Genomic DNA, 18032 nt, shown 5'->3' on the forward strand with positions numbered 1-18032 from the left:
TAAATAGACCACTATTATAGGAAAGAGCCGTTCATTTATTTACCCTTTATACCGCTGGATCTTCCCCACCCAAAATAAATGTTCATTTGTTTTGAAATAAGAAAGGAAAACATCTTTCAAATAAGAAAAGTTATCTTGGGAAAGAAAGTCTAATTGTTCTATACAAGATTTGGGAAAAATAACACGTTTGTGTAAGTTCTGCTGCTGGTTCCCTATTTGTAAGTCTCTTTTAATTTCCAGAACAATCATTTCTAAACTCCTGTATCTATTCTACTCCTGTCATTAAGAAGGGATTCCGTAAAAATAGGAGGGAGTGTGGTGCATCAGGAAAACAAGTAGCCTGGGAATCAGAGGCTTAAGTGCTAGCATTATTATTCTTGTATTGTTTGTGTTACCCTGGGCAGGTAACTGATCTTTTCAGAGGGGTAGTCTGCTTTTCTGTCAGATAGGGATAGTGAAGGGTTGTAAAAAGGATCAAATGGAATAACAGATGTGAAAGTGTTACGGGAAAGGGGCCTTGATCCAGACCCCAAGAGAGTGTTCTTAGACCTTACGGAAGAAATAACTTGGGGCAAGTCAATGGAGAAAAGTGAAAGCAAGTTTATTAGAGGAGTAAAGAAACAAATGGCTACGTTATAGACAGGGAAGCCTCATGGGCTGCTCAACTGAGTATACGTATAGTTATTTCTTGATTATATGTTAAACAAGGGGTGGATTATTCATTAATTTTCCAGAAAATGGGCAGGCAATTCCCAGAAGTGAGGGTTCTTCCCCTTTTTAGACCGTATAGTAACTTTCTGACCCTGACGTTGCCGTGGCATTGTGTAAACTGTCATAATGCTGGTGGGAGTGTCTTTTAGCATGCTAATGCGTATAATTAGAATATAATGAGCAGTGAGGATGACCAGTGGTCACTTTCATTGCCATCTTGTTTTTGGTGGGTTTCAGCCAGATTCTTTGGTACATCCTGTTTTATCAAGATCTTTGTGACCTGTATCTTGTTTGGACCTCCTATCTCATATGTTACTAAGGCTACCTAGCCTTTTGGGAATGCAGCCCAGTCCAATAGGTCTCAGCCTTATTTTACCCATTCCCTATTCAAGATGGAGTCACTCTGGTTCAAATGCTTCTGACAAAAGCACCTTTCCAACTGCAACGTTTACGCATCTGTCAGGTATAGCAGTATATGTGCGGCTGAAAACCTCTGCAAACCATATGCAGTCCCAGAGAGCATTACACAGTGAGTAAAAAAATGAAACATGTAATAGTGACAGACTCATCTGCTGTAAGGAATGTCATGGGTATTTAAACTGGCTGTCATTTGGATGGAGACAAAAGGAAAAAATTGAAACTATTTGTACCCAATTTTCACCTAAAGGTAAATTTAAAAATTTAAAGCCATTAGATGAAGTTAGCTTGGCATGGATTTATATGCCTGAACTCGCATCCCATCTGCCACAGTGTCACTGGCATAGAGTGTGTTTAAAAGAAGATGGATCACTACACACACTCCCATCGCAATTTCACTTTATTATTTCCCATTTAGCATGCCCACCAGCTTTCCTCACAGTCTGTTGGCCAAACATACAAACAAAATATGTCCTCCTATTGTAAATTTCAGAATCATACTTAAAAAAGTATTTTGTTTCTTTGGGTAGTTTTGTTTCAAAATTTAAATAAGAAACAAAAGTTCTGAATATTAAAAGAATTATCTCTTCTGTTCATAAGTGTAATAAGAATCTGAACTCCCCAAAACTCACTACAGGAAAACTTTAAGGTCCAAACTCTTATCTTATTGGAGTTGCCCCTCCCCAGCTTGTCCCACTTAAGTGCTGGTTTGTATTAGACTGAGCATGGATACATACAAGTGTCTGATTTATCTATTTGTGGGAGACAATTGAGAAGTAACTGCTAGATCTAAAAATCGAATGTTGATTTTTGGTAAAACATTTTGATAAAATTGGATCAAAAAAGTTTTGAACATAAGATTTCTACGTATATATCAGAATTTCAATACCTAATCCTTATAATTACGGAAGCAAATTGACTTTGTCTTTTTGAGATTACTTCATAATTCTGCAGATGAGTCTCTTATTGTACCAGTTGCCTCAGGAATTTATTAGCTTGCTGGATTTTTGCTGCCATTTATTACCATTAGTTTTCTCAACTAGCCACAACTCTCCACAATTTCCTGTATGCTGTAGTAGTGGAGCCGGACATATTGGCCACTTGCCACTGAAAGTGTACAGGGAGTACACCCGAATGCAGTCTGTATTAATTGACAATTACCATAGTTTTGGAAGACCTGGGCTTGCAATAAGACCCTGCCCTTTTCTGGTACTGTAGCCCTAAACCATAGTTTCCTCATCTGTAACATGCATCCCTGATAAACTTTACTCCTCTTGCAGCTCAACAGGCAAAAACCAAATAGAATAATACATGTGCAAGTGCTTGGTCAAGTTGAGGATACTTTATTATTGCCAGTTATTATTATAACGTTGGAGCTGTTTTTTTCTGGTTTTGACCACGGTAATGCCTGACACTGATTACCAAAGATTCAAAGCAGTAAGGAGGACCTCTGTCACTCAGACAGGATTCTGTACATTTCAGTTCAGTTGTCTCAGTGATCTTTGTGAAACTCGAGAAAACTTATCATTTTAGATAAGCAGTATACTCTTAGATGTGTAAGCCTGCTGTAGGATCAAGAACACCTGTGGCTGGCAAGGAGCCAAGAAATAGAAGCTTCAAACTAGAAGAACTCTGGCCCTAGGAGTCCTTGAGTGGTGGCCTAAAGGCTAGATGGAGTGAAACATCTGCAAACCAAAAGGAAGTACAGATGGGGATTAGCAAACTCACTAGAGCAGAGCATTGGGGTCCACACAGTTCGCTCTTCTGTGTTCTGTAGGCACAGAGAGTAAATAAATGCATGCCTGTCTTTGTGATAATAACAGAGCAGATGAGCCTGGAGAGACAGTGTGAAGTGTTCATGGTATTAATATGCCCACGGAGGATGCACGAATCAGGTCGTATTTGTATATGGAGCAGCACAGAGCCAGAATTAAATAGAAGGCCAGGATAAGCACAGATTTAATTTCCCACAAAGATTCTTATACTTATTTTAATTCCAGAAGACACCTCATGCATGGGTTCTCATTACCACACATTGATACTCCTAACTGTTTTTATAGCTCTCTCTTCATCTCTGTACCTCTTTCTACAGATAAATTCAGTATATGTCAGTTAAAACTGGTCATGAATTACTCTATCAAGTTACTCTATCGGAATGGGAAAAATATGCCACTGAATTCTCTAAATATTCTTAATGAGGTGGACGACTTCACCTCTGTGTTGAAGAAAGGATCAGGCTGGGTGTGGTGGCTCGAACATGTAATCCCAGTACTTTAGGAAGCCAAGGTGGGCAGATATCTAAGGTTGGGAGGTCAAGACCAGCCTGGCCAACATGGTGAAACCACATCTCTACTAAAAATACCAAAGTTAGCTGGGTGTGGTGGCATGGACCTATAATACCAGCTACTCTGGACGCTGAGGCAGGAGAATCGCTTGAACCTGGGAGGCAGAGGTTGCAGTGAGCCAAGATTGCACCACTGCACTCCAGCCTGGGCAACAGAGAGAAACTCCATCTCAAAAAAAAAAAAAAAAAAAAAAATGAAAGAAGGACTCTGCAGGTTAAAAATTGTCCACAATTAATTTATTATTGCTCAGATGAAAGGAGCTGTGGACAAATATGAGTGCTGTCACAAAACCTTCCCTATGTCCTTATTGTTTAAATGATTATTTATTGAATGTGAACTACTAATTCATCCATTCATTCCATGAGTCAACAAATAATTATCAAATGCTTACTAAAAATGAGAATATGAAAGTGTTAGGATTATTCCTTCAAGTAATTTATAAACTAATGGATACATAAGACTTCCACATACAAAGAACTGAAAATGATAAAATCATTTTCAGAAAAGGGGTTCAAATTTTTTATGAGGGTTCCAAGATATTTATCTAAGGAAATAGGTACACAATTACAAGGTGGAGTCTGCCTTGAGTCCACCAAGTTGAATAGGATTTTGAAGAACAATATCAGAAGAGGAAAGGCATTCTTGATGGAAGGACTGTATGCCATAAATAACGATGGAGCCGTGCCAAAATGCAGGATTGGAGAAAGGCTGAAAACATAGTTTGAGTAAAGATCAGGGTGTTGGGAGAAGATAGATACTATTTCAGTCTTCTAGCTGGCAAAGGTTATTTTGGAAAGATAATTCAAAGTTTAGCAAAAGTTTTTGAAGAGAGATAATTTAAAATCTTGATCACTGCTGAGCCTTAGACTTAATTTGGATGATACAGAAAGGTATTGAAGCCATCAGAACACAGTGGAGTGACTGATACGGTGTTGGTGAGGAGGCTGAATGGAGACAGTGATACCAGGTAACAGGTTATTGCATAAACAGTGTGTACAAGCAGAAAACTAGATAAAAACTGGAAATGGGAATGAAAATGGAATGACAAATGTCAGAAGTATTGGCAAAGTTGAGTCATTCAGCCCTTGGCAGTAGTATGAATGTAAGGTGTGAGATATAAAAGAAAGTTAAAAATGATTTTGAAATTCCAATCTGGAGAGCAGGTAGAATAGAAATATGGCTGTTATACAACATGAATGTCTTAAAAAAAAAAAAGCAATTTCATAGCAGGGGAGATGATGAAGGTTTGATTTTAGGCTGGTCCTAGAAATTCAGGACAAGCCTAAAGATAAGGATTTATGGTTGTTTCCTACAGAAGTAAAAATAGGTTGTTGTAAGACTAAACCTTTTATGTACCAAGGAAGACTAAGATGTATAGAAGTTCAAGGATAATTAATAAATCAAACTGGTGAATACAGAGCATCTCCTCAGCAAAGAGTTTCTAAAATTAATCTTTTTTTTTTTAAATAAAAGAGATTTATTAAAGACACAGATCTTGTGTCTCAGAGCAAAACATCTACTTGAATTACCCCTTTAATTTCCATTTTGAATATTTTGTTTCGGTTTTGAATACTTTAAATGCCTTGAACTTAAAAATGATCTTGGATAGTTTTCGTTTTTCATTTTTGTGTGGTTTACTACAAAAGTTTCTATTTGTCTACTTGTAAGCTCAAACAGGTTAGAGCAGTATTAACTTCCCATGATTTTTCTTTTAGTAGTTTAATATTATTTATTTAAGCAGTCACAGAATATAGCAACTTAGGCTTTCTACTCAGAAATCAAATAAATATTTGTTTCTCAGATATTATAGATCTTTTTCTTTTATCAAACAGGGAACACCTGCTTTAGAGGTTTAGATTTGTCTCCTAAAGACAAGCTCTCTCAGTGTATCTGGATAAGGTCTGACCTGCAGATATTCCTTTATGTGTGTGCAATAAAATATTAAAATTAAAGATAATGATACAAATTTGGGGACAGAGGTTGACTGTTCCCTGTGTTAAATAAAAGCACCCTTCCCGTAGAATATGCTCAGAAACTACCCCAGGTTGATTGTACCATTTTTAACCATCCAATCACAATAAGAATTGGGAGAAAGAGTTGCCCCCAAATTTTCTCTCCCAAGGTCCAATCTTCTTACAAGGAAGTGTCTAGATTTGTACTTTGTCTAGTCCAGCTATAGAAAAGTAAGCTAATGTGTGTGACTTCACTATTTCTTTTTTCCCAAATGCCACTTATAAGAGTTTGTGAGCACTTCCTTCATTTTTCCTAGAGTTTTAGCTATTCAGATCTACACGGCAATTGTCCTTTTTTCTGCATGTGTTTTTTTTAATTAAAATGAAAGTAAGATATTTAAAAGATACAAGAAAGTACATGTGAATAAACAAGAAAGCTGAGTCAAAGAACTAATTATACCTTGACACTTGCATTCTGCTGCTGTAAGGCACAGCTTGGTCCTCACTCTAATTGCCATATGCTCCCTGCTTTAAGTGAAGAGAATATCTCCACCACTTCGTTTGTCTGCTTTTGGTTGGTAGCTCAGAAAGAAGACCTCTAAGCTCCAACCTCTGTTCCCTAAGCCCCAGGTTCATGGCACTGGATTCATGTTCCTACTCACACTTCACCCATGTAATGTGAAATGCAATTGTATTTCTCCTCGGGATTATTACTGCTTGAAATTCCCTAGTTTCCTAGCTGCTTTGCTTTGATCTTTGGATTTCTCATAGTCTTTATTATTTTTTTTTCCAGCCAGTAGTCGTAAGTTCTATGGTAGCTTTTCCTTTGACTTTACTTATACAATATTATTTACATTTCTTAATAAATAACTGAAAACTCCTCTCTTCCAGTCAAGCCTTTTATTGTCTTTCCTAAATGCCATATAAATTTTGCCTCCATGGTATAATTGTGCTGTTCCTGTGTCTGGCATCCACATTTATATCATTACAATTGTAATATCAGCCATACATTCCTATTGTTTCAACTTTTCTATGCTGCCCCACTTTGCAACCAAAGTTCGCAGAAACTCGTTATTTCTCTGATTTTCTAAGGAATGTTTAGTCTGTACCTCACAACCTGGCCTTTGGGCTTCATAGAGTTTCTTTTTTTTCCTCTTAACTGCTTTGTATCAAATTAGGAGATATCTGTCAAGCAGCTTGCCTATTTCTATTACCAGATTTAATGCCACTGAATTTCAAACTAAGTCAAAGGAGTCCTTGAGCTGCTTTTGGAATCGTGTAAGGCACACTTCCAGCACACAGATGACTGTCCACTAAATCCAACAGAAAAAATATCATCAAGAATTTATAAAATTGACAACATGTCTCTCCAATTGTGCGAGAAACAAGAGACAAACTAGACCTCATTCTTCTGCATTTCTCAGTGCAATTAGCATAGACTGAGGTCTGTCATGGATGTGTAGTCCTTACAGACATCCCAACACAGCCATCCCAGATCAATCACAGGCTGAGTCCATGCTGTATGCTACATGCTTTACGTACATACTTTGTAATCCTCACACACTTGCAAGATAGGCATTATCAATCCCATTTCGTAGACGAAGAATCTGACTCTCAAAGAAGCTAATGTAACTTAACTTGCCTACGCTGAGACAGCCAGTAGGTGGCAGAGCCAGGGTTTGTAGACAGAGAAAACTAAAATGCCTGTGCACTATTCCTCAATACTACTCAACTACTAAGGAATGGATATTCATGATATCACCCCAGTTCATTCACAGATAACACTCTTGAGAGAAACATGGTGCCTACGTATATACAAGACTAAAAATAAGGGTGTTATGGAGATTACTTTAAGAAACTCACCCCCTAGACATTTGAGTTTTTTGGTATTACACATGTTTTCTACATCTTTTGCTGAAAGTGTCCCAATTCAGCCTTTGCCTTATCATTTGCCTACATGGTCCTTAAGACATATGAATAAAAATCATCCCCTCATTTTGAAGAAGAGGTAACAGGCTAGTTTCATATCTACAGGAACGTGACTTTTACTGGTTGCCCATCCAGGCTCTTGTTCACACACAGGGCCATTAAGTATGTTCTTCTTCACATGCACAGGAATTCACCTGCAAGGGCCCATTAGTGCTAATGGGTTATTTATTTCCCCATCACTTCAAGGATCAAAAAGAGAAGCTGCATCTTTGATAAGTGGTAATGGTATACAGGGCTCAGACCACTTAAGGAGTTTCTTTGTTCTCGTCATGTGGCAACCCACCAAGGGACTTTCGACCACTATTTGCTATATGAAAGAGTTTATGAGCAGTGCTAAGTGGTGACACTAAGTACACATTCAGTAATGAAAATGAGAGTGAGTCCCCTACTTAGAAAGCCAACCTCATCTACCTTGGTATGTTTGAAGCTTGTATGCTACACTGCTGGGATTGATATTTTCCACTCTTTAGTAACTCAAGGGAAAGACTACTACATCTCTTCAGTAATCTTTACAGCATTGTCAGGTGAATAAGTTTGCTAATAGAAAAACACAGGGATTGTGGTAGGAGGTGGGAAAAGAAAGTCAGTTAGTGCATGTTAGAATTAACACTCTCCCCACGTGCTGCCTTACTGTTCCTCTTTTTTTATTCTTTTCTCCTGTGACCTCAATCCATAAGGTGGCTGACAGTATTTATTGAGTGCCCACCATGCTTAGAGCCCAGTACTAGGCATTCTGGGCGTCACAGCCTCCCTCCTCCAGGAGGTTACAATCAGACAGAGGAAGATTGATTAACAAATATATAGCATTTCATATATAATTTTTATTACTAAGTTCTACATCTGAAAAGGCTAAAGCTGTGCCAAAAATTCTTATTCAATTCCCCACTCTTCTCTACTACATTCATTAGGCCTGAAGGAGAGCTGAAATTTTCTAACAAATTTTGTTCAACAAATGAAAGTAGTAGGTTGTATTTCCTTGCCTTGCTCTTTGACATGTCAAAATATAAATCTCAGCCCACAATCTCTGATGTACAAGAAATGTAACTTTTTTGTTTTTCTATAACTCACCTTATTTTCTATTTTGGGCTTTGATTCTTTGAGTTAGTGAAGGTACAATCTCAGGCAATTTTAGTTCCCTTCTTTTTCTGGTATCCTATCTAAATAACTCAATGGGGGAAGTTCCACTGTACTCCTTATTTTGGGGGGTGGATAAAAAGAGGTGGCATGGAAGCTTGTTTTAAATGTCTTGAGTCACCACTCAGGTGCTCACTGAGCTGAAACCCAGCATCTTCATTCTTGTATGCATGACCTCCTCAGGTCGGACTTTTTTTTTTTTTTTTTTTTGCTATTTCTGTGCACTCTAGAAATTGTTCTATAGCTCCCATGGCACAGAGGAGTCTGGAAAGCACTGTGAGATTCTTTAAGCTCTCAGGTTACCTAAGTTCACAGTGCAGCCATTTCTCTTCAGAGATCTCACTGCTGTCTCTTAGTTCTCCTGAGGAAATGCACAGAGGTTTGCATTACTCATTGAAACTTACCTGAGGTTTTGAGATTAACCAGAACTCAGTAAATTAGAAATCAGCGCCCTCTTTGGCATTTGCCAGTGACTGTGCTTGCACAACTAGGCTCTTCCAACTTTATTTCCTGCTTGCCCGAATGAGGAGTAGGAAAGTTTTACTTTTCTTACGTAAACTCCAATGTGTATTTTATTTCATTCCTCAAAAAGTCTAGGTTTTTTGAACTTAAAAAACAGAAAGCGGCTGGGCGCGGTGGCTCAAGCCTGTAATCCCAGCACTTTGGGAGGCCGAGGCGGTGGATCACGAGGTCAAGAGATCGAGACCATCCTGGTCAACATGGTGAAACCCCGTCTCTACTAAAAATACAAAAAAAATTAGCTGGGCGTGGTGGCGCGTGCCTGTAATCCCAGTTACTCAGGAAGCTGAGGCAGGAGAATTGCCTGAACCCAGGAGGCGGAGGTTGCGGTGAGCCGAGATCGCGCCATTGCACTCCAGCCTGGGCAACAAGAGCGAAACTCCGTCTCAAAAACAAACAAACAAACAAACAAACAAAAAACAGAAAGCTAATTTTATATCTTGGATTTCTGATTCATATTCTTTCTCTGCAGCAACTAAAATACAATGGCTTGAAATTAAGTAAGAGCTAAAACAAAGGACACCATAGAAATATGGGAAAAAAATCAAATAATACTTCAAAAATAGTATTCCCTCTCTGACCAAAACCAGGCTGTCTTTTAATATTAGGGATGATGCCTAATAGCCAGTAGACTTTGCTTTATTTAAAAGGAGGGAAAGTAAATATATCCAGTACTTTCAGTGTAAATTATATAGGATCAATGGCATCCTAGTTATAAAACTTAGAGTTTTCGTTAGTAGGTCAAGGACCTCAGTTCTCAGTTTTTAAGGTTAAATGACTTGTGAGTATGCCACATGATTTCCTGTATTTCAGTTTACTCATCAATACATTTCAAGAGTGTCATATCTGTGGTTTGGTTTTACCCTACTTACAAACGAATATGTTAGCTTATTACTGTTTAATGGGTGCCTACAGAAGATGGTATATTTTGGGGTAACAGACCAAGTCTGTGTATCATTTCTCCTTGTTCCCAAGTCCCATGAATACAACACAGAAGGGCCCAGGTGAACATTAAGATTGCAGGATTTTTGTGTTATACTGGGAAAAATGCACCAAGTGACATGACGTCAAATGTAATAGTTACCATGAGAAAGAAAGTTGGGAGGCCAAGACAGTGTGGGTGGGATACCACAGTCTGTGTATCAGTTCTTGTTCCCAAGTCCCATTGAGACAACACAGAAGGCCCAGGTGGACATTAGGATTGCAGGATTTTTATGTTATACCGGGGAACATGCACCAGGTGACATGACGTTGAATAGAATGGTTAACATGAGAAAGAAAGTTCAAATGAAAACGTAAGTTGGAGAAGTAGCTAAAAGGTGTATGTTACAGAACTTGCAGATGGGAGCTGTAGCAGTGTATTACTGAATTTTGAGGACACCTTCCTTATGTTCCACACTGATTAAATGTTTACTAAAGTCAGTTAATTATATTTATTGAATGTTGTCCAGATATGGTGAATAATCTTAAATAGAAAAAGACTCAAACATCAATTGAAATCTCTCTTTTTTTTTTTTTAAGGTAATTGTCCATAAAGTTGGGAAATCCCAAACCTAGAGACAAAAACTTCACAAAGCTGAGAAATGTTTTCCATTAGAAACTGCAATAAAATTAGAAAAATAAGTTGAAAACTTGTTAATGGATTTCACAATAACCTAAAAATTGAAAGTAGTATGATTTTATCTAAAAAAGTAAACACCTAAAGAAGGATGTAATATTCAGTTATATACAGACTACTATATGTGTTACTAAACGAGAGAGGTGCAAGCAAGGACAATGGGTTTTGATCTAGTATAGAAGGTGGCTTTAGACACAAGAAGAAACTTGTTGAACTTCTAATGAAGTGAAAGGCACAGCGATCTCTCAGCAGAAGATGAATTTCATAATAATGCCTATTGACTGTGTAGGCATTGCGTATTTCCGCTCTGACAGATGCTTCATAATTTTCGTCCTGTTTAATCCTCATGAAACCCTATGGGATGGGTTTTTAAAAACAATGATGCTAATAATCAGAGACTCTAGAATGTATACTATATTATTTTTCAAGGTTTTTAAGTTATGAGACCTGTATTTCAACTCAGATGTATACATCTCTATAGCTAGCCCACATTCCTTCCATTGGTCACATTATATGGAACTATTTTAGTTCTCTACGGAAGTAGTTTTTAGAAGTGTTTCCTAGTGCCAGAATATTATTCAAACACTTCTACTGTTTAGCACTTTGGAAAAAAACAGCTAGTCATACATTTACTTTTCTATTAACTTAATAAAAATTAAACCTCCCTGTTTTTTCTCCATCCTGCTGTGTGTTTAAAGTCAATGTCATGGTACTTTTATAACAGAAACTTTGATCTTCTCACAGGTGACTTATATATAGGAGGAGTAGCTAAAGAAACATACAAATCTTTGCCAAAACTTGTGCATGCCAAAGAAGGCTTTCAAGGCTGCCTGGCATCAGTTGATTTAAATGGACGGCTTCCAGATCTCATCTCAGATGCTCTTTTCTGCAATGGACAGATCGAGAGAGGATGTGAAGGTACTAGATTTTTGTTATCACTCCCTAAGATTCTGATTCCACCTATAACTGAGAACAAATCTCACTGTCCAGCAAAATTCTGGTAACTAGTCAGATGCCCTCTTTGAGCTTAGAAATCCTTATTCGTGTTTTCAATTTGTTATCTCATAAAACTTAAATTTTTGAGTTATATACTATACTTGATCAGTTTGTTAATTAGTTCTACAATGCTTGCTTTATAGCATGAAACAAATATTACTCCAGCAAGTATTAATTAACTTGTGCTCATTTTTTAATATCTATCTTCTCTTTTGTTTTAACTTTAAGTTCAGGGGATACAGGTTCAGGTTTGTTTTGTAGGTGAACTTGTGTCATGGGGGTTCATTCTACAGATAATTTTCCTACTCAAGTACTAAGCCTAGTACTCATTAGTTACTTTTCCTGATCCTCTCCCTCCTCTCATTCTCCACCCTCCAGTATTCCCCAGTATCTGTTAATCCCCTCTATGTGTTCATGTGTTCTCATCATTCAGCTCCCACTTATCATTGAGAATAGGCAGTATTTGATTTTCTGTTCCTGCGTTAGTTTGCTAATGACAATGAGAGAAGTCACTATGTCAGAAACACACCTGCAAATATATGTTTGTCACTACGCAATGCACAAATACAGAGATATGTAATCTACCTAAGTGCCCATCAGCCAATGAGTGGATAAAGAAGATGTGGTATGTATATACCATGGAATACTACTCAGCCATAAAAAGAACAAATAATTTCTTTTGTAGCAGCTTGGATGGAACTAGAGGCCAATATTTTAAGTGAAGTGACTCAGGACTAGAAAACCAAATGCTTCATGTTACTAACTTACAAGTGGGAGCTGCGCTATGGGTACACCGAGGCATATAGCATGGCATAACAGACTTTGGAGACTCAGAAGCTGGGAGAGTGGGAAGGGAATTGAGTGATGAAAAACTCCCATTGGGTACAATGTACAAGACTTGAGTGACAGATGCACTGAAATTCTAGACTTCACAACTATACAATTCATCCATGTAACCAAACACCACTTATATTCCTAGAGCTACTGAAATAAACAAATATGTTAAAATAAAAATCTATATCCCAATAGCATGTAACAAGAGGATAAAGTTCAGATACCCCATTCTCAAAGCACTATTCAATGATTTGTACCTGGCAGAAGGAATGTATCCTGTATATTTTCCATTTGTTTTAGCAAAAACAGGTTTCTTGTCTTACCCTAGGCTAATATTCCTTACATCAGAAGTGCAATGAATTATCTTCTGTTCTTTTCTGCTCTGTATCAGACCAAGATCTGTAGGAGTACTTTTTGATTGCTACTTTCATTTTAGATAATTTTCACTTCAACACCTCAGTTTGTTTGAGCAAATTTTTCCTCTATAAAAGTAATTTAATCACATTATCATGAATTTTGTGGCTCTGGATGTGTTGCTATTTCTCCCGTAATATTGAACACAGTTTGGGTCCTTTTGAAAAGTTTAGATTTATGAGGAGATTTTATATGGGAGAAGAAGAAAAAAAAATTGAATTCCTGCCCCCCAGGTGATTATGAATCATTTATTCTCAGCCAAAATAATGCCATTATATTTAGCAATTACCTAAGTACATATAAATTTTATATTTGAAAATAAGCTTTTTTCCCCTCTATGCAGCATATGTTTTCATGAAATGTTAGGTGAAATTCAAACTGTCTTGTAATAATATCAGAGGATAAGGTTATTATTGGAAAGTGGAGTTGAGTTCATTTTTAATGTTATTAGTATATTCTTTATATTTTGGCATAATGCCTCTGTAAGGCATAAGGAAATTATGTTTTTTCCCTTTTAGCTAATTTTAAGTAAGAGACACAAATTGTTAAGGGGATCAATTCCCATTAGGGGATGAGCACAATAATGTGGGACGACATAATTGTTGGAGGTGATCTAATTAGTGAGAATATGTACATTTACTTTATTTTTTAAAGAAAGAGATATTGCAGTCTCTTATGAAAAAAATTGTTAAAAATAGGCCTTTCCGCGAGTTGCTTAGTATGTGACTTCTCACCTACAAGAAATGGTGAAAGCAGATAGATAACATCCAATGAGATAGAAAACAAGGGGCAAACACAGGACCCCCATCACTAATATACAATGTGAGTGAGTGGGTGGAAGCAAACGGATTAAGAGAAGCACGATCTATTAACAAGGGGCATTTGCAGTAATGATGTTTGCTATTGTTTATCAACATAATCTACTAAGGAATTTGTTTACGATGATAAATTACCTATTAAACTATTTGAACGTTCGAACTCACTCAGTCAATTATGGCATTGGTTCTTTCCTTATCTATGCTTTATATATCTGAGCTTTAATGATTTTTCACTCCCGGTACCGCTTTTTTTCTTTGCTCTCAGAATATTACTTTCTGTCCTGAATCTTTCATTCCAACATCAAAGTGAACAACTTTTAATTTATCATTATGTCTGACCTGTATAGTACCTAGGAATAATCTTAGATGTACCTGTCACAGGTACAGTTGATGAGATTCACACATTTTTAGGATTAGTGATTTAATTATAGATACTTAATAAATTATCTTTCTAAAGATCGTTAGCTCGTGTAATTTGAGTCCAAACCACATTGGAATAAGTTAACTTCCCTATTGATAGGAATACTTAGCATACCTTTGGTATAACCTAATAATATCTTGTGAGGATTTTCCATTATTCCTACCCAATAGATCCGCTTATCTCTAAGCCTCTTATTTGCAAAAAGCTTTTGATCTTCCCTGAATAATCACTTGTTGCCTTTTATTTCTAACATATTTCAGTGAGTTCATTTTATTTATAAAATATACCTCAGCTAGAGTTCAGATTTTAACCTTTCAAAGTCTATTTAGATTAATGTTTCTTGAATGCTAGCCTGTATCATAATCACTTGCAGAATCATTAAAATCCAAGTCACTAGATTACAACCCCCAGGATTTCTAATTCAACAGATCTGAGCTGGAGCCCTATAATTTCCATTTCTAACAAGTTCCCAAGTGATGCTGATGCTGTTATACTGGAGACCATACATTGGTTGCATTTTCTCTGTTTATATAACAGAAAATGGACACTGGTAATGAACCAATAAGTAGGCCCACTAAAGTCAAGATAACATCTCTACATAAAGTCAGTGAAATTTTCACAGATGCTCCTTTGTACACCTGTAATATTCAGCTCTAGGCTCCATTATATTGATAGAAATAGTTTTCTGTTTAATTATGACAGCTGTCATTAATTAAATATTGGTGGCAATATGTTTACCTGTACTATCTCATTAAATAATCAAAACTCTATAAATTAGGTATTGTCTTTTTTTAAATGTATAAATTGAACCTCAGAAAAGTAAGATGACATTTCTAAGGTCACCCACCTAATAAGTGGATTCAAACACAAGTTTACCTTACTTGAAAGCAAAGACCCCTAACCTCTTTTTCTATTGTTTCTTTGGTTTCTGGAAATTGTAGTTTTACCTTCATTTTTATTTCCCTTTTAAACATATTATTAACTTTAATAACTTAATATAAATGTCCTTGTAGCTTTTTCCCGATTTTATTCAGTGATAAAATAAAAATAATATTATATAACTAAGAAGAAAAATAAATTTAAGGCTCTATCTTGTGTGATGCCCGTCAATGTTTAAATATTGTTCTAGAAGGTGAGGACTTCAAGGAATGTGTCTTGTTGGGCACAGGCATGCATTGTCTTGTAATACCTGAATATAAAAAGACTATTGTGATAATGAAAATAAAATAAAGCACGTCTGTATGCTGCTATAGAGGCCTGGCAGGTACTCTGAATTGCTGCTCTACAATATGGGCAGATTATTTTTCTAAGATTGCAGTTTTACTATTTTTAAGATTTAGCATTATCTCTCAGTTGCATTTCTGATAATATTTGAAAAAACAAAAACCAAAATCTGGATCTTCATTAGTTCTTGCTGCTGATCTTTTCTTCTGCTCTGCAGGTCAGAGAGCAAATAGCTATTTGATAAAATGGCATCTGACCCAAACTAGGCTTGTATTACTCCCTGTTTCTTTGCTTAATACTGGAAGAAATATGCTAAGGAATATTGCTTTGAGAGATTTTATTTTTAAAAATATGGTAATTATTATTGATCTCTTGCCATGGGATAAAGATCAGTAGACCATTTATCTCTCAAAGTTTGGAACAAAAATTAAAACTGAAGAATTAAGAGGCTCTTAGTTTTTGACACAAAGAACTAAGTTGAAAAAACCTGTTATGACTCTTCAGGTTTCCTGGACTTGGGAGTTATTATTATTATTATTACTACTTATATAAAATACTATTTTTGTTTTTATTATTAATGTGCCTATTATTATTATTATGGAATTAAGATTTATAATGTTATGGTTTCTGAATTGGTGACTTCTTGTAGGTTAGACTAAATTCAATAACATTCAGTGAAGAATACCTTTCCTAAAAAAATTGCACTAGAATTGTAATGGTAAGGTATGTGTTTAGAAGCCATTTTAAAAAATCATCAATTTATATAAAGTATAATTACAGATCATTCTAACTTATTCACTAAAGCAGGCACCTCAGAGGCTCTCGATTTTATATTAATAGCATCTATTTAGCTGGTGTCTGTTTTTCTATTTTTATGAAACCTCTATGTTTATTTACTAGAAAGTATATTAATTTATACTCTAAAGCTATTTAGATAGACTGTATTCCCTTTTCACCCCTAAGATAGTTCTTATTAGTGAGGTTTTACTGTAACCAGTTATTCACAGGGAAGTTTATGAGTTAAAGACAATTGTAAAAGTACAGAAGATACAGATGTAACTCTGAAATTTGTAAGTGGTATAAACCCAATCTGTAAGATCAAGGATAAACTCTACAAGTGGAAATTTTATAAAGAAAATTCCTTTATGAGGGATTATATTGCCGTTTGGTGTCACTCTAAAGCCCAGCTGTTGTCAGTGAATGGCTGGCATTACAGTTTGAAGCCTTAATTGCAATGGCAAGATAAAAGATCTAGAGGGAAAAACATAGAAAGGGGTAATTACCCTGCTAGTGATCATAGTCTATACCATATCTGCACATGATGAATGGTGCTGCATGTTCCAGATAAGCAACACGGTCACTTTGGTAATGCATTTGTATCTATCCAAGAGAGGAAACATAGAAAGGCTCCTTTAATTTTCCTTCATTACATGTCATCGGCTCAATTAACCATTATATATATTTACACATGTACAGTTAAATTCTAATAAATTACCGCTTTCTCATTTTTGGCTTCTCTTAAGATTTATGGCTGTTAGTATTAATTTGTTTGCTCTACATAGCATTTTTCTTCCCCTTTACAGCAGCATGCCTTTTGAATCTGAACGTTCTTCTGTGTTTGCCCCATTTCAGTATTGCTTACTAACATTTAATATATTTTGCTTTTTTTTTTTTATTTTGCTGACAAAGTTGCATTGATGAAAGCTGACTTGCAAGGTAGATAGCCCTGTGTGTACAAAACAAGACTGAAACCCCGTAATACACAGTGGAAACCCTAAAACAACATATTTTACATTTTTTTCCGTAACTGTTATTTGGGTTCAGATTTCATTTTTTCCTTTTTTCAACATTGTGCAAAAAGCCTAATTTTGTATTACAGTTTGTATAAAGGCTTTCAGTCTTGAATATGTTTGTATAGTGATTGCCTTTAGTGCTTTGATCATGCTTTTTTTTTTAGTTCTTTGTTTTTCAGTGTTCTAGTTATGATTTTTTAGAAATAGACTAGCATTCTTTTTACTTGTATGTTAAATGGGGGCATGTCATTTATATGGAGTTTTTAATTTTATGTTTAATTGCATGAAATTGTTAAAGCATGTGAATTGATACTTGCCAACATACCTATCCAAAACACCCAGCAATCATAACTTTATCTTTCTGAAACCTCTAGGGCATTTTTTGCATAACTCTCTTCAGTTATTTTGCCAATCGTATCTCAATTTCATTAAGTTACAATCTCCATTTCTCATTATGTCTCTATTCATTGGTCGGAAGTTAAGGAGATCCATTCATTTTCTAAAATCCAAATGGTGACAAAGAATTATTGAAGATGGAATGAGATTACCTGCTACGATAATCATACTAGAAGCTATGTGCTTGCTTTTGCTATTTGTTGGTTTAGTTTATGATTATAATGTATTTTATCCTCTACTTGAAACTTAAGAAAACCTTCATATTACAGCCTCTCAGTTCCTAATTCAGGTGTGTGAACTAGAACTTTCAAAACTAGTTTGTACATAGAACTTTCAAAATTAGTTTGGACATATCATCTGAGGTGTTGGCAACTACTATATGTGATCTAGCTCATGTATAAAACACTTCTGGATTTTTTTTTATAAAACCCAAGTTTCCTTTGGATTGTTT

At 36.0% G+C, this 18032-nt stretch overlaps 1 protein-coding gene across 28 annotated transcripts in view; it reads left to right on the forward strand.

Moving 5' to 3' along the window:
- The window catches only part of NRXN1 (neurexin 1), a 1157741-nt gene that overhangs the window by 565619 nt on the left and 574090 nt on the right, over nucleotides 1-18032 (forward strand). For 17 of the 28 annotated variants that reach the window (XM_074400196.1, XM_039478496.2, XM_003922746.4 and 14 more), the window contains one exon: nucleotides 11430-11603. In XM_074400196.1, coding sequence (XP_074256297.1) covers nucleotides 11430-11603 — 174 coding nt within the window. Of the gene's footprint in view, nucleotides 1-11429; nucleotides 11604-17081; nucleotides 17109-18032 lie in introns of all 28 variants that reach the window. The other 11 variants (XM_074400192.1, XM_074400193.1, XM_074400206.1 and 8 more) reach the window with 1 other exon arrangement.

The sequence above is a fragment of the Saimiri boliviensis genome, chromosome 1 (assembly GCF_048565385.1).
Source record: "Saimiri boliviensis isolate mSaiBol1 chromosome 1, mSaiBol1.pri, whole genome shotgun sequence".
Classification (NCBI taxonomy): domain Eukaryota; kingdom Metazoa; phylum Chordata; class Mammalia; order Primates; family Cebidae; genus Saimiri; species Saimiri boliviensis.